This window comes from Ambystoma mexicanum, chromosome 1q (genome assembly GCF_040938575.1).
Source record: "Ambystoma mexicanum isolate Mex_15411 chromosome 1q, UKY_AmexF1_1, whole genome shotgun sequence".
NCBI lineage: Eukaryota > Metazoa > Chordata > Amphibia > Caudata > Ambystomatidae > Ambystoma > Ambystoma mexicanum.
In genome coordinates this window covers 658133858-658160949 of record NC_090922.1, presented here as the reverse complement: position 1 = coordinate 658160949, position 27092 = coordinate 658133858, and the positions used below count along the sequence as shown (strand labels likewise).

Sequence of the window (27092 nt, the reverse complement as noted above, 5' to 3'; positions counted from 1 at the left end):
ATACAGGTGGACTAAGTTCTAAGTCTAATACCACATCTTTCAAAAGATCCTCATCAGAAACCGAGCTGATGGCTTTTTCTTCCGGCACAAGCCAGCCAGAGAGGGATCCTTTAATCATAGGCTCCAGTGCCGCTGATTTAGCAAATCTCTTTTTGGCTTTTTTCGAGCATGTATCCAGCCCTGTCTGTGGCATAATAGTAGGCGGTTGGGCACTAGTTTTGGATTTATTATTTTTGAGCGCCTTCCTTGCCAACCTACGTTGCTTCCGTGAAAAGAAGATGAAGGGGCTTTGTGCCTTCTCACGTTCACAGCCATTCTCCTGAGTTACTTCTTGGCTATCAGCGCCGTTGACAGGTTCTGATGGTACAACTTCAGCTTCTTCCATATTGTCCCGGTCAGTGCTTTATTTCACATTGCACAAGGCGTCAGATAAGTTAACCTCTGCCTCTTCACGGAGGTGATCCTTCTGTTCTAATGCCAAGGTAAGAATGTTAGTATTGGTCAAAATGCGGCCTGACATTTGCAGAAGGATCTTGAGCGCAAATTTAAGAGCGGCAACTGATGATTGGAGCTCGGCAACCTCGGTTGAGCCGGGGTATTGGCAGTCCAAGTCATTGTCCTGTGCGTCTGGTGCATCCTCCATTGATGCCATTGCTAAATTAGGTGAAGCAGACAATCGTCCACTGCTTCTAATGGAGTTATGTTGACCAGGCGGAGTACTCATGTTGCTAATGTTGTGAGGTGAAGAGCCGCTAGCTATCGTCAGTGGCGGTTGTGATGACATCCCTCTCTGGATATTTAAACATATATCCAAGAGAGAATTGTTGTCAATATCATCAAAATTGGTGGTATTCAATGAAGTACTGCCACTCGGGCCGGGGACTACCGTTTCCTCAATGATTGTTGAGTTAATATCCGGAGGTGGATTTACTGGAAAAACCTCAGTGATAGCACCATGGTACACGGGCTTGGCATATTTCGCATTCTTCTTAGGTTTAGCAACCTTCGTATGAGTCTCCATAGCTTCCTTAAAGGGTAAGGTCTTCGTTTTACGCAGATTGTAAGTCGAACAAGAGGACCTTTTACCCGGCTGCATATCTATAAAAGGTGTATGATAAGGTCAACCAGGATTGTCTATTCAAGAACAAAAGCGCTCTCCAATGCAATGTTAAATGGCAAGTATGGAGGTTGTCCAGTGGAGGTTATACACTTCAAAGATGAAGAGAAGTGGATTAATAAACCACAATCCTTGGGAACTGTCCAGGTAGTTCCTCTCGCCTAAAGACCAAAGGATTGATGAGGAAACAAAGTACCAAGGTGCCCAGGATCAAAGGCCTAAGCCCGCAGTCTCCTGGGCATTTTGCCTGCAAATCCGTTTGACTTTGGCAGGTGAACCACGCTACCTCTAATTAGCACAAACGGTGCAGACCGGGACCGTGGTGACAATACTGGGACTCACACTCCTCCCAAATCACACATCCAAAGAGGCCACACACAGCGAAAGGTCAACAAGCAATAGGCACTCCTGGTAAGTGTGCAATCCCACAAGACTCAACACTGTGCATGCACAGCGCCGACAATGTCAACAATGCCCTAAAAGCATAGTCCACAGAGCCACCAGGCACTCGGGGCAGAAGCACAGAGACAAAGCCGAGAAGGTGAAAAACGGCTCAAGGGCACTCACCTCCGAGGCCGTGTCCGCAGCAAGCGGTCACAAATACCGCAAAAAGAGCCACGCTTCAACATTGACAGCCAGTGCCGGCACCGCAACAGACAGTCCCGCAAGCGCCGATACAATCACCCCCAAGGCAGGTCCCACACCACGGCAGCCCCCCCGTGGGGCGTCCAGGAACACTGGGGGACGCGCCAGCTAGGAGTGAACACTGGCTTGCGGCACGAAAACAGAGCCGCGTTCGATCCGTTAACCCGTTAGCCCATCAGAGGAAAGGACCCTGCGGTGTAAGGACGCTGCGTGTCAAGCCGCACCTCATTGCAATGCGATACAATGCAATGCGTTGTAAGAGGCCGCCTCCGTAGAGTAAGAGTAAAGGCCATATGCAAATCATGCTTTTTTCTCACCCCAATAGGGCCAGTCTAACCGGAACTGCAAGGTCATATACATTCTGCATGAGACCAAAAACAAACCTCAGCATTTTTCAGCCGCAATGCGCATTGTCAATCAGATGTATATTCGGTATCTAGCCGGTATCTTACCAGAGCAAGCTCGGACAGATGTCTGGGCATATCTACCCCACTCCATGTGACAAATCAAAACTGAAGTTTGATGGCTGGACATTTTTGATTCAATCATAACCATAACCATGGTCTTGAGAGCATCCCAAAGCAATGCAAAAGGTTATGATTCATCCAGCTATCATCTTTCTGTTTTTAATCTAAAATTATGCTTTGTAGGGATATGACGGCTGTGCCAATCACAGGGGATGTAGTCTGAGGAATTCGAGCCACCGCACGGTGAGTAATGGTGGTAGACCAACCTCAAGAAAATGTGTGGGGCTAAATCACACATTTTCATATGCTAACAGCACGACAAATGCATAGACCTGGGTACTCTGGGTGGACACAGACTACAGGCACAGTCTGCCCTGTCATATTTAGTTGGGATATGACAGCCAGGGGTACATGATGCATCTCCAGAAGGGGGAGGGTCACATTTTCCCCCTGCCATCGTCAGCCTGATTAACTAACAAAGGCTCCATGGATCTGCCCTGCTCTTTTGTTGGGACTTGCAGCTTGTGGCAGCGATTAACATAATTAACATACTAATAGAGATTACTTCAAACAGGCCAACATGGGTCTTGGCTGCAGAGGTTAACAAATGAGACAGGAAACCCTAACAACCTTTCATATACAACTGTGTCAACCTAAAGCCAGCTCCCGCCCTCAGTATCTATGACAGTGAGCTGTCATGTCTGGGACTGCGTGTTTACAGTAGTTCGTCCCGCAGGGGTACCCCATTCATAAGGTACAGGAATGAGGTTTGCAGTAGCCAGAGAGTCAGGTCTCGCTGCAGCTTCAAAGGAGACCTTCCGCTTTTTTCCAGAACCACAGACATATCCATTAACCAGAGAGACTCTTTGATCCACAGCAGACAGGAAGATGGTTGGGATTTAGTATCACATGTTTTCATCCCTTTACCTTTCCTGTTGCAAAGTACTCTGGTTATGACCTCATGCATACAGGAGGTTGTTGGTGGGGACCCTAGGATTGGTTCTTGAAGGTGTGGCCCATTTGGCTTTAAAAGAGGGCTGAGACCCTCTTTTGGCAGATCATCTGAAGACTTCACAAGGAGTAGCAAGAAGAGCTCATCACAGGACCCTGTGAAGGTACAGTCTGCCTTACATCTTCCACCAGTGAAGGAAGGTCAGGACCTCTAAGAGGGAAGCAGTATCTCTACCCTAAACATCTCCCATGGAACAGAGGGAGAGACCAAAAACAGAGGGCCCTCCAGCAGCTCCAGAACCACTACCCAGCCAGCACAAGGCATGCCCTGCTAGGCTCTGCAGCAAGCTTCCTAGGTGGTAAGTACCAGAGAGTCCCTGAACCTGAAACCAAGGACAAGGCCGCTGCCTGCAACACACTCCCCATCTTTGGGATGTCCGCCTTAAAGGATCACACAAGCCCAGTGAAGAAGCTGGGAGAAGTGCCTTGACGAGCATCTACCGACGTCCGCCTTAAAGGAAAGTTTCGAGCCAGTCGAGTTCCTGGAGGTGCAACCGACTGCAATGCTTACCGTTGTTATGCCGCAGTCGCTTAAAGACATCCAAGACATCTGGAGCACTGCTTCAGAACCGCTGACCAGCACTGAGATGATGCCTGACCCAGAGCCAGCGTGTAGGCTAGCCTGCAGCGTTCATCCAGCTTCACTCGCTGCACTGTCTTGCCACCTGATAACCACAGCTGACTTCCATCTTCAACTCTGTGCCGGAAGCCTGCAAAGCACCCTGAAGCTGATTGTCAAGCATCAAGAACACAAACAGCACAAGTTACATTGCGGTTCTGTCCCCTTGGTCCTTTCCAGAAGGCCCCTAGAGACATTTTAAGACCCATTGCTCCCTTAGTGCTGAAGCCAAGTAACCTTGAACTATTGTGGTTATTAACCATACCGACTACCCTCCTATCAGTATCCAAAGTGCATCCCTTTTCCTTCTTTGAAACTGTCTGTCCTCTACATTTCTTTACAGGTTGGGTTGTATTCGTAGTGTTGCTAGAACTGTCTGTTGTGATAATAATAAAGTAGATATTTGTTATAGACCTTTGACTGCACAGTTCCCTTTTATCATTGGCTAATAATTATATCATTGCTGTGTTTCAACTAACCAATGATCCACGACCTTTCAGAGATAAGCCTGTCATTCCGTCCACGTTACCAAAATTGCACGAGGAGATTGATAATTTGCTTGTTATTCCAATCTGTTCAGATCCTTTCTGGTGTGTTGGAGGTGTGGGGCTGATTGATGGTTTAGAAGCCGATATTCACCCCTGGACCACTGGTACCACAGAAGTTGATTCATCACATCTAGAGTGGGCTGTTCTGTCTAATTCTGCCTTCAGAACCAAATTCATGCCGCCTGCCCCTATTATTTCATCCAGAGAAAACTCCTGCAGCTCACCGAAAGACTTGTTCATGAATCTCACCCGTCAGATTTAGATGGAGTAAAATGAGGCAAGAGTCACTTATTCCAATCCTAGGAGTCCACTGGCCATTACAAACCTACATGCGTTGTCTGTCTTGGAGTATGGTGGCACGGTATCAGGTTATAAGGTCCCAATAGATAATGTCCCCATACGTAATGTCGCTGGGAAAAGCCATTGGCAACATTATATATGGTGACATTATGTATGGGGATGGGTTGCGGGGATGTCCCCCTGCTCCCATTGTATACAAACAAAATTTGGGGTTGCGGGGGTGTTCCCCACATGTTTTATGTACTGATGCCTATGCAAGAAACTGTGACCTTTTAGTCGGGAGACATTTTTGTGGGGACATTATGACATGGAACCAGTGGCATAAAGTGCACATTCTTCTAGAGCAGTGCTATCCTACCCTTTTGTCTCAGTTCAAGGCGGTTGTCCCTGCTGAGGGTAGTCTCACTGTTTTAGTAATTTCTAATCCTGCTTCTTTAGATGAGATTGTTGGAGAGATACCACCATTGATCCAACTGCCTTTAATTCCATTAACAGTTGGACCCTTTTTTTGAGGGTGTTCACACCACTGATGTTTAAGGGACAGACCATGAATCCCACTCTGCTACATTCACGTGAATGCGCAGAGGAACTACCTCAGTGTTATTTATTAGTAGCCTATGCGGGTGAAGTGGAATACTTTCAATCGCTCAATGTTCAGAAGTGACATTTCGTGAGATGGGAGTAGATGCTGTCCATGAGTTCCATTTGAGCTATTTCGTCCCCGCATCCCGATCGAATATCATGCTAGCTCCTGTGATAACACCAAAGCACTCTACACGCTTAACACCATCATGCCTCAAACTTTAACTCGGTCATCCCTCCCTTGTTAGCATGAGGGGACCAAACCTAATTCAAATGAATCCCCTCTGCCCGTGAAAATCTCTGCCATCCGACCAAAAATGTTTTGATATGTTTATAAGCAATGCACCATGGCATTCCCCCCAGGCCCCATTACAAGCATGTGGCCCACCCACCCACCATGGCATTTGTCCATTTTGCAATAATTAGGGACTTGGTCAAAAAGGGACTGCTCTATGTTTTAGCAGACATTGTAAAAAGCTTTTTTTCCCGTGAGAAAATCTCGTGGGAACATGATGGTTAGCCCGCTTATCACTAGAATACCACTTGCAAGAACTTCCCATTGTCAGCACAGCACCCCAGGGCTAGACTTTTCGTGAATATATAATTGTTATATGTATTCACCACATCTTTACTCTTTTGAAGTTGTCATTATGTTATTATTGATATTCACTCTTGCATCATAGGTTATAGTATAGTTACCATATAAGGAAATAAACATCAGTTGCATCTTTAGAGAAACTGACAAGTAACTGTAGTAAATAAACATGTTTTGTTACCAGTTAACAGCATTCATAAACATGTTTTGGTCAAATGCCACGCTCAAACTTGTTTGGTTATGTTGTTGCCAGTCATGTGCCAAGTTATATCAACATGTTAATTTGTCTCCTCTGAGTCATGGAACCTACAAAGGTTCCATATAAATATATATATAAGTAAGCAACCTGTTCTGTCATCAGATCCAGCTTGGACGGAAGGGCCTTCATTTATGGAAATAAATACTTACAAAAAACCTGCCTGTATTCCTGGACGTTCTTCACTTGAGTAAAAGGTTTAAGCCTGCCCAATCTCACTTGTTTGTCTCCCCACATCCACCATGAAGCCAAAGTGACCATCACCCTCCTCTGCATATCATTTTACCACATTGTTACTCCCATGACGTGCTTCCAATATTCAATTGCCTTCTCATGGGAACGTCACTGTTTTGTGAAAAGAAGTACCTGTTCTTACGAGAAAAAAAGAAAAAAAAAATACTGGGCCTCATCACGAGTTGGGTGGTAACTCTTAAATACGGCGGTAACACTGTTACTGCCGCATTTAGGGCTGGCCCGATCACGAGTTGGGCGCTAAATGGGCTGTGTTACCTCAGCTTTTTGCTGGAGGTGAAAATCCCATTTAGCGTCAGGTTTTCGGTGCTATCGCTGGCGGAAATAGTGCCCTTAGCCTCAATGGGAATGGGGATTTACCGTTATTGGCCAACCCGTGACAAGGTGGCAGTAATGCAATTAACGTTGGCTGGTATTACAGCTGGGATACTGGCCAACTCGTGATGAGGCGCACAGACTTCCCTAGACCTCTCCAAACACTCATAATACCACATTGCTCCTGTTTCACCCTCACACATTCCCACTGAAGACAAACATCCCCTTCTCTCCTTCCTAATATCATTTTGAGAGAGTTAGTTTTTGTATTCTCATGGAAATTCCCACAAGAACACCTAATAGCTTTGGCGGTGAAAATAACTGCAAGTTTTCAATTCTGAAAATTCTTACTTGCTGCAATGCAGCATGTGAAATGTATCAACGAGTTTGCAAAATACTGGACCGCCAAAAAGCACAGCGCTGCCCTTCTTTGTGTGAAACTTGTTCTGAATTTGAAGCAAATCCTTCCAGCAGGTCCAGATTATGCACTTGTTAAACGGATGCTCATTTTTCCTATAGGAAATCCAAAACAAAAGTACAACGCACCCTTTTTTCAGCGCTTTATACACACATTTCCACCAAATTTTCCATTTTTGGGGGGACCAGGGACAGAAACCATCTTTGGAAAAGTTCATACAGATACGTCAAAGGGGTCAAAAGTGAAAAGCCACGGAATTTTAACACACTCAAAGGTTCTTAGGTTTCACTTTAAACGTTGGGCTATGGATGTTGCCCGATAATGTGTGCACGCACGCATCCCCCCCCAACCCCCCCCCATTTTGCGATATGCAGAGAAAGAGTTGCCAGGGCCCAGCTTACAAACACAGCAGTGGTGCCAAAGAGAACAGCAGATCATGTATGCGCTCTACCAAGTTGCCTATTTTATTTGATTGTTAGAAATGTGGTAGGTATTTCCCGTGTTTGTGTGCATCTTCCTCCCTTGGATTGTCACATTCCCAATGTCTGGGTGTGGGTTACAAAGGTACTCTCATTGGAGACATGTGTGATCAGGGTTGTAAGACGGGTACTCATGAGCACCCATCCTCTTTGCAGCTGCACATGCCCCACTGACTGGCACGCCGCTGAATGCAGGTGCCCTGTGGCGCGTATCTGCTGCAGGATTATGACTGGCACTTCTCATAAACCCGGCAGTGTTTTGCGATGAGACAATCCATTTACGGTTAGGCGGCTCGGCTGGCCAGGGTTATAAAGAGATCTTGGCAGCCAAACACCTTTAACTCAGAGACTCTCACTTGGGTCGATGACCAGTCTGCGGAAGCATCAGCCGGTGGAATCCGATCCGTATGACGTGTTGGGAGACCAGTGGGCCCAAGCAGCCTGCCCAGTGTATCGTTTGAAAAAAAGCGCCAGCTTGTGCCTGCATCAAATGCCAGTGAATTCTGAGACTCATAAATAAGTCACCCTGTGCAACGCATAACCAAGGGTATACGCCTCTAATTAATTACCTTGGGAGTGCATTTACTTATCTAAAGATATTCTGAGCATTTACTAAAAACAAACTAAGAACAAAGGCTTGGAAAATAATCCTTGTTGGTCGAAATGCATTGTTGAGAGACAGATGAGTGGCATCCATAGTTATTGCCCCTCCCCTGGCCTATATCGTAAAGGTGAGAAACGCTACTCCTTAAGACAACCATACCGCCCCTATGCCAGGCAGGTACAGCAAGGGCTGAACACGATCTAAGCTGAAGACGGCCACTATAACTAAAACTGATCATAGAACCATACCTATGCATCCACTAGGCATGAAATACATATGCACTCAAAATGCATTTATACATGAAGAATATTAACATTGCAACCATATTGGCATGAAGAATACTAACATATGCAATATATAAGCTGAATGCAACATGAACGACACACGAGTATAGCTCACTAAAATAAAAATGCAAGAATACTGGGTAGCCATCTTTTTTAAAATGGAAGTCGTAACAGGCCTCTTAAATATATGAGTCTTAAGACTTTTAGAAAGCACAGAATGCTGAATTAATATAATACAGATTTGTGAAAAGCTCAGGAAGTAGCTTGAAGCACAAGCCAAGGTTACCGAGAACTTAGGGAGGGTCTGCATACTACAGAGAAAGCATGCAATAAGGATTGCCAGGATGCGAGAAGTATACTCCAAATTAACTAAAGTCTGGAAAAGTACAACAGGCCATCGTGGGCCAAGGACAGGATAATTATAAGTCAGAAGACTCAGTGAAGAAAAAGCTTGAGTGCCTCCAGTGGTAGAGGAGACCACAACAAGTGTATTAATATTAGCTAAAATACTCATAATTGCAGGGTGAAACAATTCCAAATGTGGTCCTCTCACCCATGACCCATAATTCAAGAACGCTTCTATTCATTAGCAATGGACACAGATAAGACTCCTCCTTCACCCCTCACACATATTCCCAGACATGTGGCGCCGCACAAGCTTAACTACAAAGGCAATTACCCTGGCTCATGGCCTAGGAGAGGAGGGATGGTATTTTCTTGAACTAAGGAAAGCAGCCCGTGGACCTCTCTTCCCCTACTCCCATTTGGCTCACGTCTTCACGACCCGTCGGTTTGCCAAGGTTGGTTAGTAGAAGCCAACCAATCGAAATCCCCCAATGTTAGGCTGTCCAGTATGTATTGTGCCAGCCAATTAATTATTGTATTGATGAAGTATTTTTGCAATCTAGAGGTGGCCTCAGGAGAAGCCAGTAGATAAGTATTCACCAATCAGAAATGCAGCCCCTGTAGAATGTGCATATAGATATCCCTATTAATGAATACCCTCACATCGTAGGTGTTAATACAGTATGACGTTAATTATGATGAAAGTTCACCTTAAACCCTGTTGTTCCTGATAGATATGTCCGCAGTGCATTTGCAACAGCACATTTGGGAAGCCGGTTATTGCTGGTTCACATCCCGGATGGGTAGGAAGCCATATATGATCGTTGATCTGCTTCCTGAGACTTTTGACCAAGAATTAGGTACTTTAACACCTTCAAATTTCCCGATGCCACCAGCTTGCTGACCGCTGGTTTTTGTTATAATACAATATTAATTGTGATATTATGCGTGGTGTGGATTCTTGGTGGCGCCACTCACTTGTTTACTGATAAATATCTGCTCTCTGATAAAGCACACAATGGATATCGCAAATTATTTGATAGCTGAATGAGTGGACATTTGTGCTATTACAGCGACTTGGTTACATGAAGCAGCAGGTCTTGTGGTGTTATTAGCAGTGCCTAGCAACTATACCATTCTCCAAGTGGACCTACCTCAGGACAGGGTAGGTGGGTCGCACTGATTTATAGATCGTCCCCCCAGAGTCATTTTTTGAAGCACAGAATGCATGGGATATATTGCACGCTAAGGTGCTGATTGACCCAAACACAACTGTTGATATTGTGCTTGTTTATCGCCCGCCTATTGCTATGCCTGATTTTCCAGAAGTACCGGGACACATATTCTCTACTTTTCTGAAACCTTCCTCAAGGGTGATACTTTTGGGCGATTTCATTCTAGGGCTTCATGATGAATCTGGTTTGGCGGCAGCGACTACTGAAAATTACACTGTGCAATCTGGGGTATTAGCACAATCTACTGGCAGCTAAGGTTGAGGGGCGGGTTCTGGACTGGGAAACCAGCTTGAAAGTCACCATTGATAGGCAGGGACCTCATTTCACCAAAATGCGTGGGATAGCAGAAGTGATATGACATGACCATTGACCTCTGATGACATCATAGGAAGTGATGGCATTTGACCCCACCCTGAAGCGACATCACGGGAAGCAATTAAATGTGACCTTTTACCCCTTGACCAAACAGGAAGTGGCATCCTATAGCATTGTCCCTCACACTACAAAAAATACGGTTAGGATATTGCTAATGTGATATGTATTTCATACAAGAATGGACCATCATATGTATCGTTAATATCAATGTGTGTAGGCCCATATTACCAAATTACTGTGAATGCAAGCAGACGTTCAAGGCCAAATGATAATGATGTGTTATTATATAGCACTTACACTTAAGCGCTTTATATAGAACAGATATACATACAATATCACCCAACCTGTGTTGGTACTCATCTATCGATGTCAGAAGGATGAAAGGCTGAGTTGGCCTGGCCGGGATTCGAACCTTCAACCTGCATCTCAAACACACACATTGCAGCAGCGAGCGCTCAACCCACTGAGCTATCTTACCGGCTATAGTAAAATGAGCAATTACTTGTCTGAATGTTCTCAAGGTCAGAAAGCAAATTATACTCTGTAGTGGATACCATTAAATTGGTAACTGAGATTTAACAGCAGGCCAATTCATCTGCAGGTCTAGTGAAAAGTTGACCGCCTGTCAAGCCTGCGTGGATCTACTTTTCAGGCTTCAGAGGTTGGCAAAATAGGGAAAGCAGCGTCCTCACAGGACATCCCATACTCTGGGCACTCATTACTTCATACATGCAAACAAACATCCTGAATAGCATGCTAGGGAGATGGGAAAGATAGACACTTTAAAACAAAGCATTAATTGTGGCACAATGAAATCAATGGCCACTTGATGTGCCAGGGTTAAATATTTCTACACTGTACACAAGCTTTTAGGCAGAAAAATGTTGTCAAGTGGCCGAGTACACCCCAAGATGGACTATGTTGTGATGATCGTAACAGAGACAACAGCAGAAAAAACATGCTATAACTGCAACTTGCGAAAAGCAAAATACATAGTCCAAAATTGAGGCTTTTTCGACTCTAAATCCTTTTAGGATGTTTTTGTCTGCATTGTGAATTTGAGGTGTTTAAGACAGACTAAATCAGTGACTCACCCCTTATGCCTGAAATAAACATTTAATAAGTCTAGCAATTATTGTATAAAATTCCAGAAAGAAAAAGTATTTTTTATTCCTATACTTTCTTATTCAGGGTCACTGCTCAAAGTGATACACTTGTGGAACCCCCTGTTTTTTAAGAGGCCTGAACAAGAATGCCAGCCACTTCAGAAACAAAAATCCACATGGTGCACAATAACACATTTATTATTTTTATTTTTTTTAGGGGTAGCAAGGGAGACCACAGGGGTAGCAGGGGGGACCTTGGAGGTCGCAATTGCGACCCCCTGGCAACCCCTCAATGACGTCCCTGTTGATAGGGTGGATGTGAGGCCATGTCCCTAGTCGGACCATAAGTTGATTCACTTTGACCTTGCCTGTCCATCTCATCCCAAGAAACCTAAACTGGAAAGAGTGGTGGTTAGATCGAGAAACACTCGCCAGCTTTAAGCCTTGATTCTAGCTCCTCTCTTTGAAGATACTCTTACCAAATTACCCCAGCTGGAATCTGGCAATAAAATAGTGATGGCTTATCAAAATATACTTGAGAATGCTATGAACATAAAGGCACCAGAAAAATCATGCCATGTGCCAAAAAAAGGGAACCGGACTGCTGGGACTCAGATGAAATTCAACATCATAAAACGGTCAAGCATACAGCTTTTGACTGCTGGAAGATGTCCAACACTGAAGACAATAGAAAAAAATATCTACAAGCCGCAAAGCCTGCAGAGATGCTATTGCTTCTGCAAAGAAATTGGCCTTTGATCAAAAGATCAAAAATGCCAATTTGGATACTAAAGAACTGTTTAAAATCTTGAGGGAACTTGAGGATCCGCTGCCTGTTACACCAATGATTAATAGAGAGAAAAACTGGTGCAATTCTATTCAAGATGCACTGATCAATAAAATAAAAAAGATTCAGCCCGATACCTAGGCTACATGGGATGTATATGGCAAAGTGATCTGCCATGATATTCCATTGGAGGGGGAGGCACATTTTACTCCTTTTGAGTTTGTACCATTCACGGAAAGTGAAATGTCTGCCTTGTTGAGACAATTGAGTCCGACTTTTTGTAAAGGTGATGCTTGGCCATCGAGAGTGGTGAAAGCTTGTGCTGAACAATGAATACCCCTTGTTACTAAATGTGTGAACTCGTCATTTAGGGAATGTCATGTGCCAACTTGCATTAAACAGACATGGATCTCACCACTGCTAAAGGAATCACCTCTTGACCCAAAAGTGCCTACTAATTATAGGCCGATTTCTAATGTGCCTTTTCTGCTTAAAATCCTGGAACGGGCTGCTTATGCGCAGGTCCAAGCCTATCTGGAGGAAATCCAGATTTTGAGTCAAAGGTAGTCAGGGTTTCAGAGGGCCCACAGTATGGAATCCGCCCTACTGGACCTTAGCGCGAACATGTTGGAGATAGTCGAGAAAGGAGGTACGGTCCTTCTCATGCTCATTGATCTTTCCACGGCTTTCGACTTGGTAGATCACTCCATGTTGGTATCAAGGCTTACTCACTCGTCCCACCTCTCTATAGCTGCAGCAAAATGGGTCGAGTCCATTCTGTCCTAACGTACTGCCAGAATCTTTGCCGATATTCACAGAGCAGACAACTTTGAAATTTCTTGTGGTGTCCTGCAGGGCTTGTGCCTGTTTCCAGCACCTTTTAATTTGTTTACTGCACCTTGTTTGAGTTGCTCAGTGACAAAGATGTGCTATATTCAAGCTACGCTGATGATACTCAGTGCCTAATGCCCCTCTCTGGAAATGATATCAGGGACACTGAGGCAGTCAACGTGGTTTATTCCTTGATACCAACCTGGATGATGGAAAATGATTTGCCATTGAATGATGGGAAGACTGAGATTATAATTGTGGGCACTGCTACATTTTTGCAGAAACTAGGGGCCTCATTACGACTTTGGAGGCAGCCATGCCCTTTATAAGGGCATGGCTGCCTCCAAAATCGTGTCCGGGTTCCCTAAATGGGGAAATACCGGGCCATTCCGAGTATGGGGGCCCGGTCCTTCCCCATTCCCATTCGAGCCCTCATAGGGCTCAATGGGGTGGGAGCTAATAACGGGCCCATTACGAAAGGGCCCGTTGTTAGCTCCCTGGTCCCCTCACGGGACCCACTATGGACGTCTGGAAAGACCAGACGTCCAGAGCGGGTCCCGCGAGGGGACCTCGTAATAGTGCGGAGTGGGTTTAACAGCGCTGGCACCATTACCGGCGCCGTTAAACCCATTCCGCACAGGTTATAATGAGGCCCTAGATCCGGACTATAGTGATTTTCACATAGTCGGTGTGTTATCCCCACCCTTCCCAAAGTGAAGACTCTGGGCATGGTGCTTGACCAGGAGCTTAACATGAAGGCTCATGTGAGTAATCTGGTGTCGCCCACCTTCTATTATCTTAAACTGCTCATACAGCTGAGACCTTTGCTGTCACATGAGAATCGTGCAACAATTGTAAGGGCAATCATTGGAGCCAAACTTGATTATGGCTCCAGTTTGTTACATGGAGTAAGCAAGAGAGAGATTTTGCGCCTCTAGATCACTCAAAATAATGCAGTGAGAGCAGTTGAAGGATTGAAAAGGAATGACCATGTTGCGGAAGCTAGGAAAGCATTGCATTGGCTTGCCATGGCTAGCAGGGTCTCCTTTCGTCTTCTTTGCATCACACACAAATGTCTGTATAGATTCAGCCCGTCCTATCTCGCTACCCGTATCTCTTGATTACCGGTTCAAAGAACACTGAGGTCCAATAATGTGGGACTCTTTCACAGTCCACGGGCAAAGTTTGACATTTTGACCAGCGATCTTTTGTTTATGCTGCACCTAGAAATTGGAACACTCTTCCTCTGGGCCTAAGACTGCGTCAACCCTTTAGTGGAGTCAAGGCTGGATTAAAAATGCTGTTGTTCTGTTGACTTTTTGCATGGTTTTTCTGACTCTTCTGATTCATTTGTGAATTCTTGTTTTTGTTTTTTGCTTGTTTGTTCTTGTTGACACTATTATGCCTGTGATTGGGATTGGTGCCTTATAAATAAATATAAATAAATAAATAAATAAATAAGCTCGCTGAGAGCTGCGACCCATTTGCATACATTCTGTCCCCACTTCATTGTAGATGTTAATAACGCTGGGTTTTGCCTTTCACTTTGACTATTTCCATTATTGAGCCCGGGTTTTTTCTGGCTCATCATACTCTGTGTAATTTGGGATTTTCCTCACTACATTAATAAAGGCATACTTTAGAATGAAGGAAAAGACATGTAACCCACATTAAATCCCCTTGCAGTCCATTATAAAAAGCATCTTGAGCCAGGTTACGTATAGGGGAGTAAATGCATTTTGCACCAGAGGCCGGATTACCTATGCAAGGAATAGTTTTTAGCGCTTATTATTGCTTTTTCTTTTATTTCGAAGGTCATAACCAGATCATTTTAAAAAAAAGTTTTACGCATGCGCAATATATATATATGTATTATTAATGGTTTGGCTGAGTTGGCCCATTGTTTTCTTTTTTATTTTATTTTTTATTATTGTGTATGTTTGGTTAACAATGAAACCTTGTACACCTTTAAATTAACACGTTCCATTAATACTGAATTAATAACAATGCATATTACATAGAACATTTTGTTTAGGCATCCCTGCTCTAGGCATTGCACACATTTCTTTGCAGGTCATTTAGTTATTGTGCACTTCACACCAATCTAGATGCTGGAAAAGCGCAGGAATATCCTGCACTGAGTTTTCTTCCAAACACATGACAATGGAGATGAAAGCTCACTACTTTAGGAGACCACTGCACCCCCAAGGGGGCACACGGGGGTGGTGGGGGGGTGAAGCATTGGTCTCCTCCCCCGCGGTCATAAGAGGGATGGGTATAGGCCTCCCAGCGATAGGGGGATGGGCAGCGAGTGGGAGTTTAGTGCAGGAGTGGCAATGGTCTAGAGCTAACAGTATTTTACCATCTGTGGTGGAAAGTTTATAATGTTTTGTCGCTGTTTGTGCAAGGAGGGCGGGACTACTGGGCCCCTTGAGTTTTATCTAGGCCCGAAATCAGTAGGTGCTGCAAGGCAGGTGGTTGATCATGTTGTGAAGCGAAGGCGTGGAGCTAAGAAAGGACCCGGGTTTACCCAGACAGACAGCATGCACCATTGAGGTATGGGAGGCAGGTCTCTGGGGTGGGTGAGTATCCAGCAGTTGTAGGGTGGAGGAAAGGGGTCTACCTGTCATCCTGCCAACGGATGGAGTGGGTCTCAATAGTACCCCGTATGCAGGTAGCATTTGCCAGTCCACTGGTTATCGTCGGAGTAGGCTAGCGCTCCAAATGGTAGAATGGCGGGTGCAAAGTCATTGCTCACCGGTCAGAGCTGGCCTGTGGTGGAGAGCGGCCCCCAAATGCCTGGCTGGGCAGAAGAGGAAGTTTGGGGATCAGCTGGACAGAGGACACGTGATTGTTGCTGGTAGCTTTGTGCAGAGCTCAGAGCGCAGTGGAGCACAGGTAGCGGTCTGCCCATGCAGGAGATTGCCAGGTGATGGCTGGTTGCATTTGGTGGACCTTTAGGGCCATTTAGGGCAGTGGCACAGCACACAGCCCTATATCCGGTGGTGTTCTATTGAGACCACCAGAGCCGGTCACGAAGGTGTGGTTTTAATAGGGAACAGTGACTTGGAAAGGGGCCTATGGGCAAAATGGGCATTGGGCTGGACCAGGGAAGGAAAAAGCAAACTCCCATGGTGGAGGGGCATTAGTAGAGCGGGCGGGTGCGGCAGGCCAGGGACCTACTGAGGGCACAGGTGTTTCCATCACAGAGGGCGTGATTATTGCACCAGCGGTCCTGAGGGAGGCACTGAGGATTCGGTGGTATCAACAGTATGTATGTAGGTAGGTGATTAATATAGAACAAACTTAACTAGAAAGCAATGGAGCACTGCACAAGAAACAGAGTGGAACATAGTAGGAGTAGAAGACAGTGAGCAAAGGGGGCTGTCAGGGGGGAGGGACAGCCACAGAGGTGGGCTGCCTCTGAGGGGACCCTCATGACTCTGGCTCTTTTCTTTCTTCATTGTAATTTTCTCTTCCATCTACTCCCACCTTTTCTTCTCTCTCTCGCTCCTGATGCGGCTACTAACAGTCTGCATTCTAGTTCTTGGATGTATTGATTCTGCCTCCCCTCTACAGTCTTTTTCTCTTACCCGAAAAGGTTCCCAGTTTTGGCTTTCTCCTCACCTCATCTCTGTCCGCTGCTGTCTGTGTAAAACAGAGCGGCACTGGAAAAAATGTCGTTCTCCCTCTGACCTCATCGTGCTTTCATCTCTACATTCCTCTTTTGACTCTGCTTTACTTGCTGCAAAAAAAGCACACTTTTCGGAACTTCCAGTTTCCCTCTCCCATCACTGTAGTCGTCTCTTTCAACAACTCCACAATATCCTTTCTCCTAAATATCCTGACCTATACACTCTTTCATCCCTTCCCTCCTCTGATTTTGCCAACTACCTTACTTCTAAAGTAGCTAATCTTCGCTTACTCTCCCTGGTACTCCTCCCCATTCCTCCTCTCCTAGTTTATCTCCACACTCTCTTTCCTCATTTCCTTCTCTTGCTGACTAATACCTCTGCTCTTCTTGCTCACACTCAGCCTACTGCTTCCCCCTCTGATCCTCTTCCATCGTCTCTTATTGCCCAGGTCTGTCCTCATCTTCCGTATCTTGCTCCTCTTTTTAATTCTTCTTTCTCAAATTCCTGCTTTCCCACTACTTTTAAGCATGAAAAAACCTCTCAATCCCTCTATTTCTGCCAATTGTCATCCCACCTCGCTTCTTCCTTTCCTCTCTAAAATCCTCGAGTGGACCGCCTACGCTCAGGTTGCTAGTTATCTAAATCTTTATTCTCTTCTACCACCTCTTCAATCTCGTTTTTGTCCTTTTCATTCCACGGAGACTGCCCTCGTGTATGTCTCTAACTGCCTTCTGTCTGCTCGTCATTCCAAGCTTTCATATATCCTTATTCTTCTTGATCTTTCTGCAGCGTTCAGTACTGTCGATCATTCTCTTATCGTCTCTTCTCTTTCCACTTTGGGCATCTTTGGTCCTGTTCTTGAATGGTTTTGCTCCTATCTTTCTCAGCAGTCCTACTCTGTTTCTTGGGCTGGACACACCTCTTCTTCATTTCCTCTCCCTCTGTGGCGTCCATCAAGGCTCTGTACTTGGTCCTCTCCTTTTTCTATTCATACTGCCCCCTTTCAGCTCTCATTTCCTCATTTAATCTTCTACATCACTACAAGCCGGTCAAGTGGCAGGTTCGAATCCTGGCGGGGCTAAACTCAGCCTTTCATCCTGGGTAATAATAAGCTGCACTCTCGTAGTGCTAAATAAATGCCTAATTATTATTATTATTACTTTCATCTGCATGCAGATGACACACAAATCTTTGGACCTCATTACACGGTAGGCGGTAAGGGTTTACCGGTACCGGTATTTTATCGGTACCGGTAAATCCTTACCGCCTTACTACGAGGTCCCTTTGCGGGTTAGGGAGGCGTTAAAAACCAACCCGCAAAGGGACCCAGAGAGCTAATTACGGTACCGCAATTTGCGGTGCCGTAATTAGCGCCTTCCCCATTCCCATTATGCCCTATGGGGCAAAAATGGGAATGGGGAAGGGCAATGGTGGAAGGGGGAATTACCGCCCCTCCAACATTGGAATGGGGCAGTAATTCCCCTTTCCACCAAGGCGGTGACGGTATTTCACCGCCTACCGTGTAATGAGGCCCTTTGTCTCCTTTTCTTCCTTTGAGTCTACGCTTCACTCTACTGTGTTGAACTGTCTTTCTTCCATCCAGAACTGGATGTCTTCCCATTTTCTTCACCACAACCCCTCTAAGACAGAGGTTCTATTCTTTCCTGTTTCACCTATTTCTCCTTCTCTTCCTCCGCAGTCTCTCTCCTTTCCTCCATCTTCTTTGCCTTTTTCCTCATCTGTGCTTAACTGGGGCGTTATTTTTTATCCTTAGCTCTCTTTCTCACTCCATATCTCTTCTATTGCCTGTTCCTGTTGCTGTGCCCTTTTCAACATTCGCCATGCTCGTTCTTCCCATGCTACTAAACGTCTTCTCTTTCCCGTTTTCTTCTCGCATTGGCTACTGTTCATCCCTCCTGCTTGGTCCCCTTACATCACATCTTCTTCCTCTTCGCTCTGTTTATAATTCCTTGGTTCATCTCCTTTTTTCTTTACCCATTTGTTCCTCCATTAGTACTTCCTTACTCTCCATCTCATTGCTTCCTTTCAAATCACATCTTCTTTATCATTTCCTCTGAATTGTTTTTAAGTGTACACATGGTCTGGCTCCCCCCTCTCTTTCTTCACTAGTGTCGTTCTACTTTCCTTCTTGGTCGATCCGATCACAGAAACTATTCCTTCTCACTGTTCCGTAACCCCCTTGTGCTTCATCTCGTTTCCGTTCATTTGCTCTTCTAGACCCTAAATACTCGAATTCTATTCCTCTCTCTGTCTGCTCTTCTACATCTCTTCACAATTTTCAATCTCATTTGAAAGCTCATCTTTTGTCTTCCCTTTCCAATGAATCCTGTGTTTTCTCCCATCTTCTGTTTTTAACTGACATGGCACTATCATGTAATTGTACCTCTTTTTGTAAGTTTTTGTTTGGCACTTTGGGCGGAAAGCTCTTTATAAATCTAATGAAATGAAATGAAATGGCTGAGATGGCATGCAACCACCAGGAGGCCAGGGGCAGAAACGAGGGGGGGGGAATGATGTAGAAGGGCCTAGGGCAGTGCTGCAACAAAAGGAGAGAAACCATCAAGTGTGACTGTACTGCACTGTTCTCTCAGGTTCTAACCATGGGTGAGCTAAGAAGGGAGACAAGTCTAAAAGAGGGCTGAGCCAAATAAGAGAGAGGGGGAGAAAGAGGTGTGGAAAATGGCTGTCCCAGCACAGAATTTGAAAAAGGGGCAGCCACAGCGGCGGAGAGGACAGGTGTGCACCGAGCAGGGGGCAGGGCTTAGGGAGTGCAACAGTGGGAAAGGATACTAATTAGATAAGGGGAGGAGTGGGCACAGGTCATTGATAGGACGGGAGTCGGAATCATGGGGGGAAAAAGAGGGATGGTAGAGGTTTAGTTCAGCCTCCCCCAAAGACGAGGAAGAAAGGCAGAACTGGAAAAGGGCAGCAAGGTCAGCTGACACAGTGCCTCAAACGAGCACCACAGGAGGAAGGAGAAGGTCTCTTACTACCTCTCCCCCTCTGATCAGAGAGAATGGGTCAGGGCTACAGAGCCTGATGCCTCAACTCAGCATGATGTGGGACAAGAGAGACTCTGGGAAAGCCTTCCCGCAGACGGATTGGAGCAAGAGGAGGGTTAAGTATAGATGCTATAACTGTATATGGAAATAATGCAAGTGGATTGGATAACTCTTATCGGGTGGGCGTCTACGCCCTTCCTTCTACACCACATGTGATTGACGTCACTACAAGTACGATGTCTCATTGGTTACAATGTCTATAGGACCCTAGATTACATGGTCCCTTGTGATTGGGCAAGTTACACCCCTACTCATAAATATCCACTTTAATTAGCAGCATGCAGAATAGACACCCAGCTGCCTAGTGTCCCAAGATTCACCCTGCCTCCCTTCCATCAATCAGTGGTTTAAGGCTGTGTGTCAATTAGTTGGCTGGGTATGGCCTCGGGTCTGTAGTCTCTTATCAGGAAAAGTTATGGCACCCTCTGGTTCTGGATGACATCAGGCAGTGGTACATCTTTGCGCCTGTCTGTTCACGTGTTGGTCCACCGTGAATCTGCTTCAGTTTCCAACCTTTTGTGCATTTAATTCTGTATGCGCTTAGCCACCTGCATAAGCCGCTCTTATCTTGACCTTCACGGGCGGGCAGGCATGCTCTGAAGTTGGAGCCTCGTGAGCTCATGCTCACCTCCCCTTCTCTGGTTGACCTCGATTTCCCCGGCATGAGCCATCCTTTGTTAAGTTTCGATCCCGCTCCTTTCCTCAGCTTGGGCCTGGATATGAAACTTGGCCAGTCAGGCCTTGGCCGCCTGGGAGTACTTCTGTTTATACAAAATGGAGTCGCACGTGTAAATTGTGCTGTATTGAGGTAGATGTATACAGTCTGCGCTTACCGCTCTAACTTCTACTAAGCATTGCAAGCAAAATTGATTACTTAGCATCTTGCGTTTCAAGCTTATTTACACACGTTCAATAAGGCGGTTGCTTCCATCTTGTCTCATGGCAACATTCTCATACGTTTTTCACAGTGTCTCTCCCCTTTGTCCTTTACAATTATCCACGCAGTTGTCAGTACTGGCATGCATGCTTTCAGTGCTCCTTCAGTTCGTTCTCGGAGCTGCTCTGGTCCTCGTTTCATCTCCACTGGCCTTCCATTATGGCTTTTGGAGTCTCTTCATGGACCGTGTGTAGGGCATTCCTCCTCGTTCCGTATCAACGGCTGGTATGGTTGTCTGATTGGGTACCGTGCTGCCCAGGGTTGCCTGGTTATGGGCATTTCAACAGGTATTGATCTTCTAATGTACACAGAGCAGAGGCCCATTGCAGCCCTTTGTTGGTTCAGCTGCTCCTCGTACGTCACATACCTTGGCGAGTACTTTACTGGCACCTCGAAGCGAGGGGCAGGGGTGCAGGCCACGTCTGGGGTCTCCTCTACACTCCCCCCTCTGGTCGGTTCATCGACCACTCCTGCTTCCTCCTTTATATTCATTTTCTTTGATTCCTCAGCTTCTTGCTCATCGTCTCCTGGGTTTACACAAGATGGCGTGAATGTATGCAATTTGGGTGTCCATATCTTTATCACTCCTTTCAAACTTCCTGCTGTTCTCACATGCTCATCTTTGTTCCAGGTCATCAATTGGCATTGTCCATTTGGACTGCAGTAAATCCATTTGCCTTCATACCTTCTTTGTTTCTTGGGATAAGTGAATTTTGTTCCCTCTGGTGCCAATTCACCGGCCTTCAAGAAGTCCTTTATCTCCTCATCTGTCAGGTCTCTGGGCTTCCAGCCTGGTTCGACATCGACCATCATTTTCATCCCAATGGCCTTCTTTGCAGTTTTCTGGCACTGTGTGATGATTATCTTGATAACACAGAATCCTAGCAGCACCATTGCTAGCAAGGCTCCCAGAAACTTGAATATATCGGCCATCCATTGCGGGACCCATGAGAATAGGTTCCCAAACCAACTGTCATCATCCACTTCGTCCATTTCATCAGTCATCTGGTTTTTTAAAGCTGTCAACATGCTTATGGCCTCTGTGAGGGTTCCATTTTCCTCATCATGTGATGGTATAAAAATGTGCAACATGATTCTCTGATTTTTGCACAAACACCTCCATCCATTGCTGTGATCATGTCAAGAACACATCTGTTCTGGAGGGTCATCAGTCTAACCGCTCTCAACTCTTCTTTGATCACATTGAATCCTTTTATTGTGGTGTTGATGGTCTGCAGTAACTCCCATCTGGTTATCTGCAACCATTTAGCATTCACTCCAATTTGGATGTGTGGCAGGAGCATTGTGGTGAATACTGTTGAAGTGAGGCTGAACAGCCTGTGTTTGTATGGAATCGCATAGAATGCTTCTTCTGATTTGGCAGAAAAGTAGTTTTCGCTCTTCATTCTGGATATCAGCTCTGCGGATCTCCTCCTTCTTAGATGAGCAACTGCTTTCGGGAAGCTGTCCAGATTCAGATCGTTTTTTGGAATCACCAGTGCAGGAACATGGACATTGACCAATGTAGATATGCCCCCCCCAATTTTTTGGCAGTCTTATGTATGCTTTGGATCCACATGCCCAATAGTGGTCCATCAGGACTGCGGTTCCTTGTGCTATTCCTGGTGCCTCATATATTCGTCCACAGTTTTGATTCTCCCCCATTTTCCTTGTGCCATTACTTCTGAAGCACAGTTTAGGGTTCTCCAACGGTACTATTTGCAGGGGCCCTCCCCTGTCTTCGACCCATGTTAACAGTTTCACCAACTTCGGCCATAGAGGTTTACATAACCTCTGTGAGTTTTCTATTGCTTCCTTGCAGGCTCCAAGCACCATCCAAGCTCGGCAGATTGCGACTCCTTCCTCCCATCCGTTAGGGGAAACTACTGATCCCCAGATCTGCATTTGTCCCGGGTTCCTCCATATTTGAGCTTCTTCTGCCGTTTTTCCTTGGACGTTCAGTCTTGAGTTTATTTCCCACCTTATTCCTGATCCTTTGACGTCAGGGTTTTCATATCTAATAACGTGATTCTTGGTGTGCGCCCTGTTTCTTGTTTTGATGTCCTGGACAAACCCGTCTTCATCAGGGTAGTCCTTTTCGTTGGCCCATATCAATGAGGCATCTCTTCCCATGAATTGTCCTCTGGTGTTGCACATAGCTACGTGTGACATACAGTGTGCTGTAGGGACATCTACTTCTACAGCCACGAAGATCTTGGATTTTCCCATGCTGTATGACAGGAGTGCACAGACAAAACATTCTCCTTCTGATTGACTTTGTCCAACTTCCTTCATGTGCTGGTACCATATGTTGTTTCCAAGATGGGCTGTGCTGTCCAAGTAGTTGTTTAGTTCATTGTCCATTTCATATGGGCTTCTCTTGATTCTGAACGTTTTTCTGTAGTTGGCCATCACTATGTCTCTGATTGCGTGTGTACTGCTCTTTCGTTCAGGTAGTTTCTCAGGTATTATCCTTGGAGGGGCAGGTTTAATTTCCTGCCCTGCAGTAACAGGGGGAGGTTTTGTGTTTCTTTTCCTTCCCTCGTGCATTCTTTTGTAGATTTCCTCCCACCACATTTGGCTTACCATTCTTCCGACACGTGGCTGTGTCGTAGACTTGGCGGTTACTTCTGGCGTCGGAGCTGGCGTACTTGTTATCACAGTTGTGGTTGTTGTCTTGATCAGCTCTTCATGTGGTTTATTTGCTCTTAGTATGAGTGGAAACATATACTTGACTACCGCATGTGTCTTCCCCATGAGTTCTTTTGTGGCCTCTTCTGTTCTCTTGAGGGATTTTGTCATGCCATCTCTGTCTTGTTGCTCGCTTGGTTCTCTGTTCTCTGGAGCTGTTCGTTTCACAGGCATCTTTTCTCTTCCAGCTGCTTTGGCCTGAGGTTGCGTAGCCATTGACACTTGCCTTTGTTCGTGTGCACTCAGTGTATGGGTGCCTGCTGTGGACAGTGCTATGTTATCATTCATTCCATGCTGTCCTTGTTTCCAGCCTTTCTCACCATGCATTACTTCAAGGGTATATGTATTACTACTAATTACATTCAACTGTAAACCGTTGTTTTATCATCAGTTTTTCTTGGAACAGGGATAACAATATAAGGTCTGGGTGCTTTTGTGGGCCCAAGACGTTCATTACCTGGTGGATGCACAGACATTGGGATGCTTCGTGCACCAATAATATATGCAGTTCTGATAGTTAGAGACAAAAATACTACAATAATCACTATGCATATACATATCACGGCTTTAAAAGACAGTTTGCGGCATCTCCTTCCAGGAAACCAGGGGCGCCCTTCTGCTGGTGGCACGACTAAATTACTGTTTTGGGCCCCCATCTCGAACAAGTCCATAGTCAATAGTTTATTTCTTTTCTTATCTTGATTTCGTTACTTAAAAAGTTCAGCAAACACTAAAGTGACAGGTGCAGTTTAATGTCTCCCCTCTTGCGAGTGATGACGGAAGTCTCTAGTTATGGAGTACAGATCCTTTGCTAGACTATGGAAAAAGGTTAGACTACCGTTTTTAGCACATCACATTCTTCCTGCATTTGTGTATACAACGCATTCCCATGGCACCTTCCCAATTCGTCTTGGCCCTGAGGACATGCAGGAATTTGTTCACAGTGACACCATAAAAATGGATTCGTTACACATCACGCATAGATAAACCATTGAAAAAATAAAAACAAAAATAAAAATAAAAGTGAACATATGAGGAGGTAGGAAAAAATAAGAAAAAGGTTGAAAACGGTAAACACGGCAGTGAAGTTCATGTCGCTGTTCCTTTCACTTGGTCGTTCGAGGTCGAGTTGAGGAACAGTCTCTCTCTTCCCCATTTACTGCATTGCGGAATGATAATGCACAAAATAGGAAAAAATAAGAAAAATAGGAAAAGAAGTTCACGATGTAGTTATCCCCTTTCGATTCATTCGACGTTGGAAGCATGAAGAACTGTGTCTTTGTTTCCTTGCTCTGCCCCCGGCTGGGGATTCTAAAGGGTTTTATCTTGGATCTCTCCTTTCTAAGGCTCGCCTCAGCAGCGGATGTCCATAATTGCTTCTTAATTGTGATGCAATAGCTCTTAGGAGCCTGTTTAGTTGGGCATTCTTTGCTGGATCATTAAGAAAAGTGGGCACATCAATGTTGCGGGGTCTGCCCACTAGTTCTGGAAAGTTTTCAATGAGATGAAAGAAAACGCGAAAAGCGTACCGACTGTCTTCCGGTGTTAATGACATTTGTCTGGTTCTTTGGCTCTAGAGTCACAGGACTTCTCTCGCAGTGTGCTTTCAGTTTTTTTTTTTCTTTTCCTCTTCGATCTGTCCCTCGTCGGCTAGTCTCACTGAAATCTCCTCAGGAATTCTCGCTGGAAATTGGACAGCTCCACCTGGAGCATGATGTCTTGGAGGAGTGCGCCCATGTGTGGGGCGTTGGCTGGATTCCTAAGAAAGGTGATGACGTCAACATCTGCAGGTCTCCCCACCATTTCGGATAGTCTGACTAATCGAAATAAAACGTTGTGTGCCAGCCGTGTATCCTCAGGTGATAGGGACATTTGCCTTGTTTGCTGGGTCCTAATCACAGTCCTTTCTTTTGATGCGAACAAGTTTTGGACTTTCCTGCTGCGTGAGTTGCAACCACGTGGTTCAGCTTGTTCCACACTTGGTTGAGGAAGTAATTGTTTTTTGGATCTCTAATGAATGTCAATGTATCTGTAGTTCTCCCGATAAGTCCTGGACATTCTTCGATGATGCGGAAGAACAAAGTATATGTGATCTCGTCAAGGATTACTTGAGGCGGGAGCATTGGTCTTTGAGTCACTGTGCAACTCGGCGAAGACCTCTGCGATGACAGTCAATAGTTGCCAGATTACCTTCTTGTTTGCAGGTTCTTAAATGAATTCAGTAACGCTGGGTTCTCTGCCTATAAGTGAAGGGTAGGACAGTGCCACCAGTTGGAAGTAGGTTAGCACATCCCACGTGAGGCTTCTGCTGGGATGAACCATACGTCCATGAACAAAGTCTTGATCTTACTTTTACTTCTTATCAGAGTCTTAGGTTTTAAATGCTTTGTGTGGCTTTCAATGTTCATGAGATTAGCACTTTTGCTGATATGAGTTTGTGATTTTCTTCCTTTACCCTGCACCTTTGGCTGCACAGAGTGTTTGCTTGCTTACTATTGTCTCTTTTAGTGTATACGAAAAAGTTCAGTCGCAGGCAGGTTTCACAATAGTTCTTTTGTTGGCTATACTGACTTGCTCGTGTAATTGTTCTTTTAACACGTTTCACTTGGCTCGAGGAAATGTCTTGTTTTACGAGTCTCGCTTTCCTAACGTTCTCGTTACTTGTCTGCTCATGCGTCCTTCTTCCTCGCCATCGATCTTGTCTGCACGTCCTGAGTTTCTCCCTCCTTATCTGTAGGTTCTTCGTCGCTGGGTGCAGCAGGAGTGCCCTCTCCTATGAATAGCTTGATGACGTTCATGAAAACCCAGGCTCTTCAGCCCACGAGCTTGACAGCGGACGGGGTGCAGTCCTCTCCGATGAAGGGGCCGTTAAACCTCGGTTTGTCCCATTTCTTTCTCGTAAAGTTCTTCACTAGAACTCTGTCTCCCGCGAAGACAAGGTGTGCGCCACGGCTGAGAGCTGCGCCTGCATCAGCATTGTCTGTTGTGGTTTGTGCTGTGCTGTCCCCTTTCCACCGTCGCTGCAGGTGTCCTGAAATGATAGAGGTGCTGGCTATGAGACAGTCTAGGTACGCTTTCATCTCATCTCCCAGAACCACCATAGTTGACTGGGCATCACATCTAGTTCTGTCACGCGGGGGTAAGAGGGGTCCTCATTCTTCTCCCAGTGACTATTTTGCACGGCGTAAGATGATGGTCGGAGCCTGGTTGGTTCTGAAGCGCATACAATGCCAGTGGTAGGCAGTGCATCCATCCCTTTCTTAATGTGAGTTTCAACTTGGCAATCCTTTCCTTAAGCAAGCCGTTGATTCGTTCACTTATCCCATTTCCCTCTGGGTTATACGCCGACGCAAACCTATGCTTTATACCCAGCAACAAGCTAATCTGTTCGAACACTGCGTTCACAAAATGAGGCCCATTGTCTGATCTCATAACCTCACACACCCCCATCTAGGGAAGACCTCTCTCACCAAGAATTTGGCAGCACAGGCGGCATCGGGGTGTGTACAGGCACCTGCTTCTATCCACCTGGAGAAGGGATACACCACCACAAGTAAATAATACCTGTACCCATT

At 45.5% G+C, this 27092-nt stretch overlaps 1 protein-coding gene across 3 annotated transcripts in view; it reads right to left on the bottom strand.

The window, feature by feature from the left end:
* LOC138534787 (uncharacterized) overlaps nucleotides 1-27092 on the bottom strand; it is a 203640-nt gene that overhangs the window by 87220 nt on the left and 89328 nt on the right. For 2 of the 3 annotated variants that reach the window (XM_069641246.1, XM_069641247.1), the window contains exon 3: nucleotides 15064-26548. The exons of the other annotated variant lie outside the window; for it this stretch is intronic. In XM_069641246.1, coding sequence (XP_069497347.1) covers nucleotides 22093-23844 — 1752 coding nt within the window. In that variant the 5' untranslated portion in view covers nucleotides 23845-26548 and the 3' untranslated portion in view covers nucleotides 15064-22092. Of the gene's footprint in view, nucleotides 1-15063; nucleotides 26549-27092 lie in introns of those variants that run through there. 3 annotated transcript variants of the gene reach the window in all.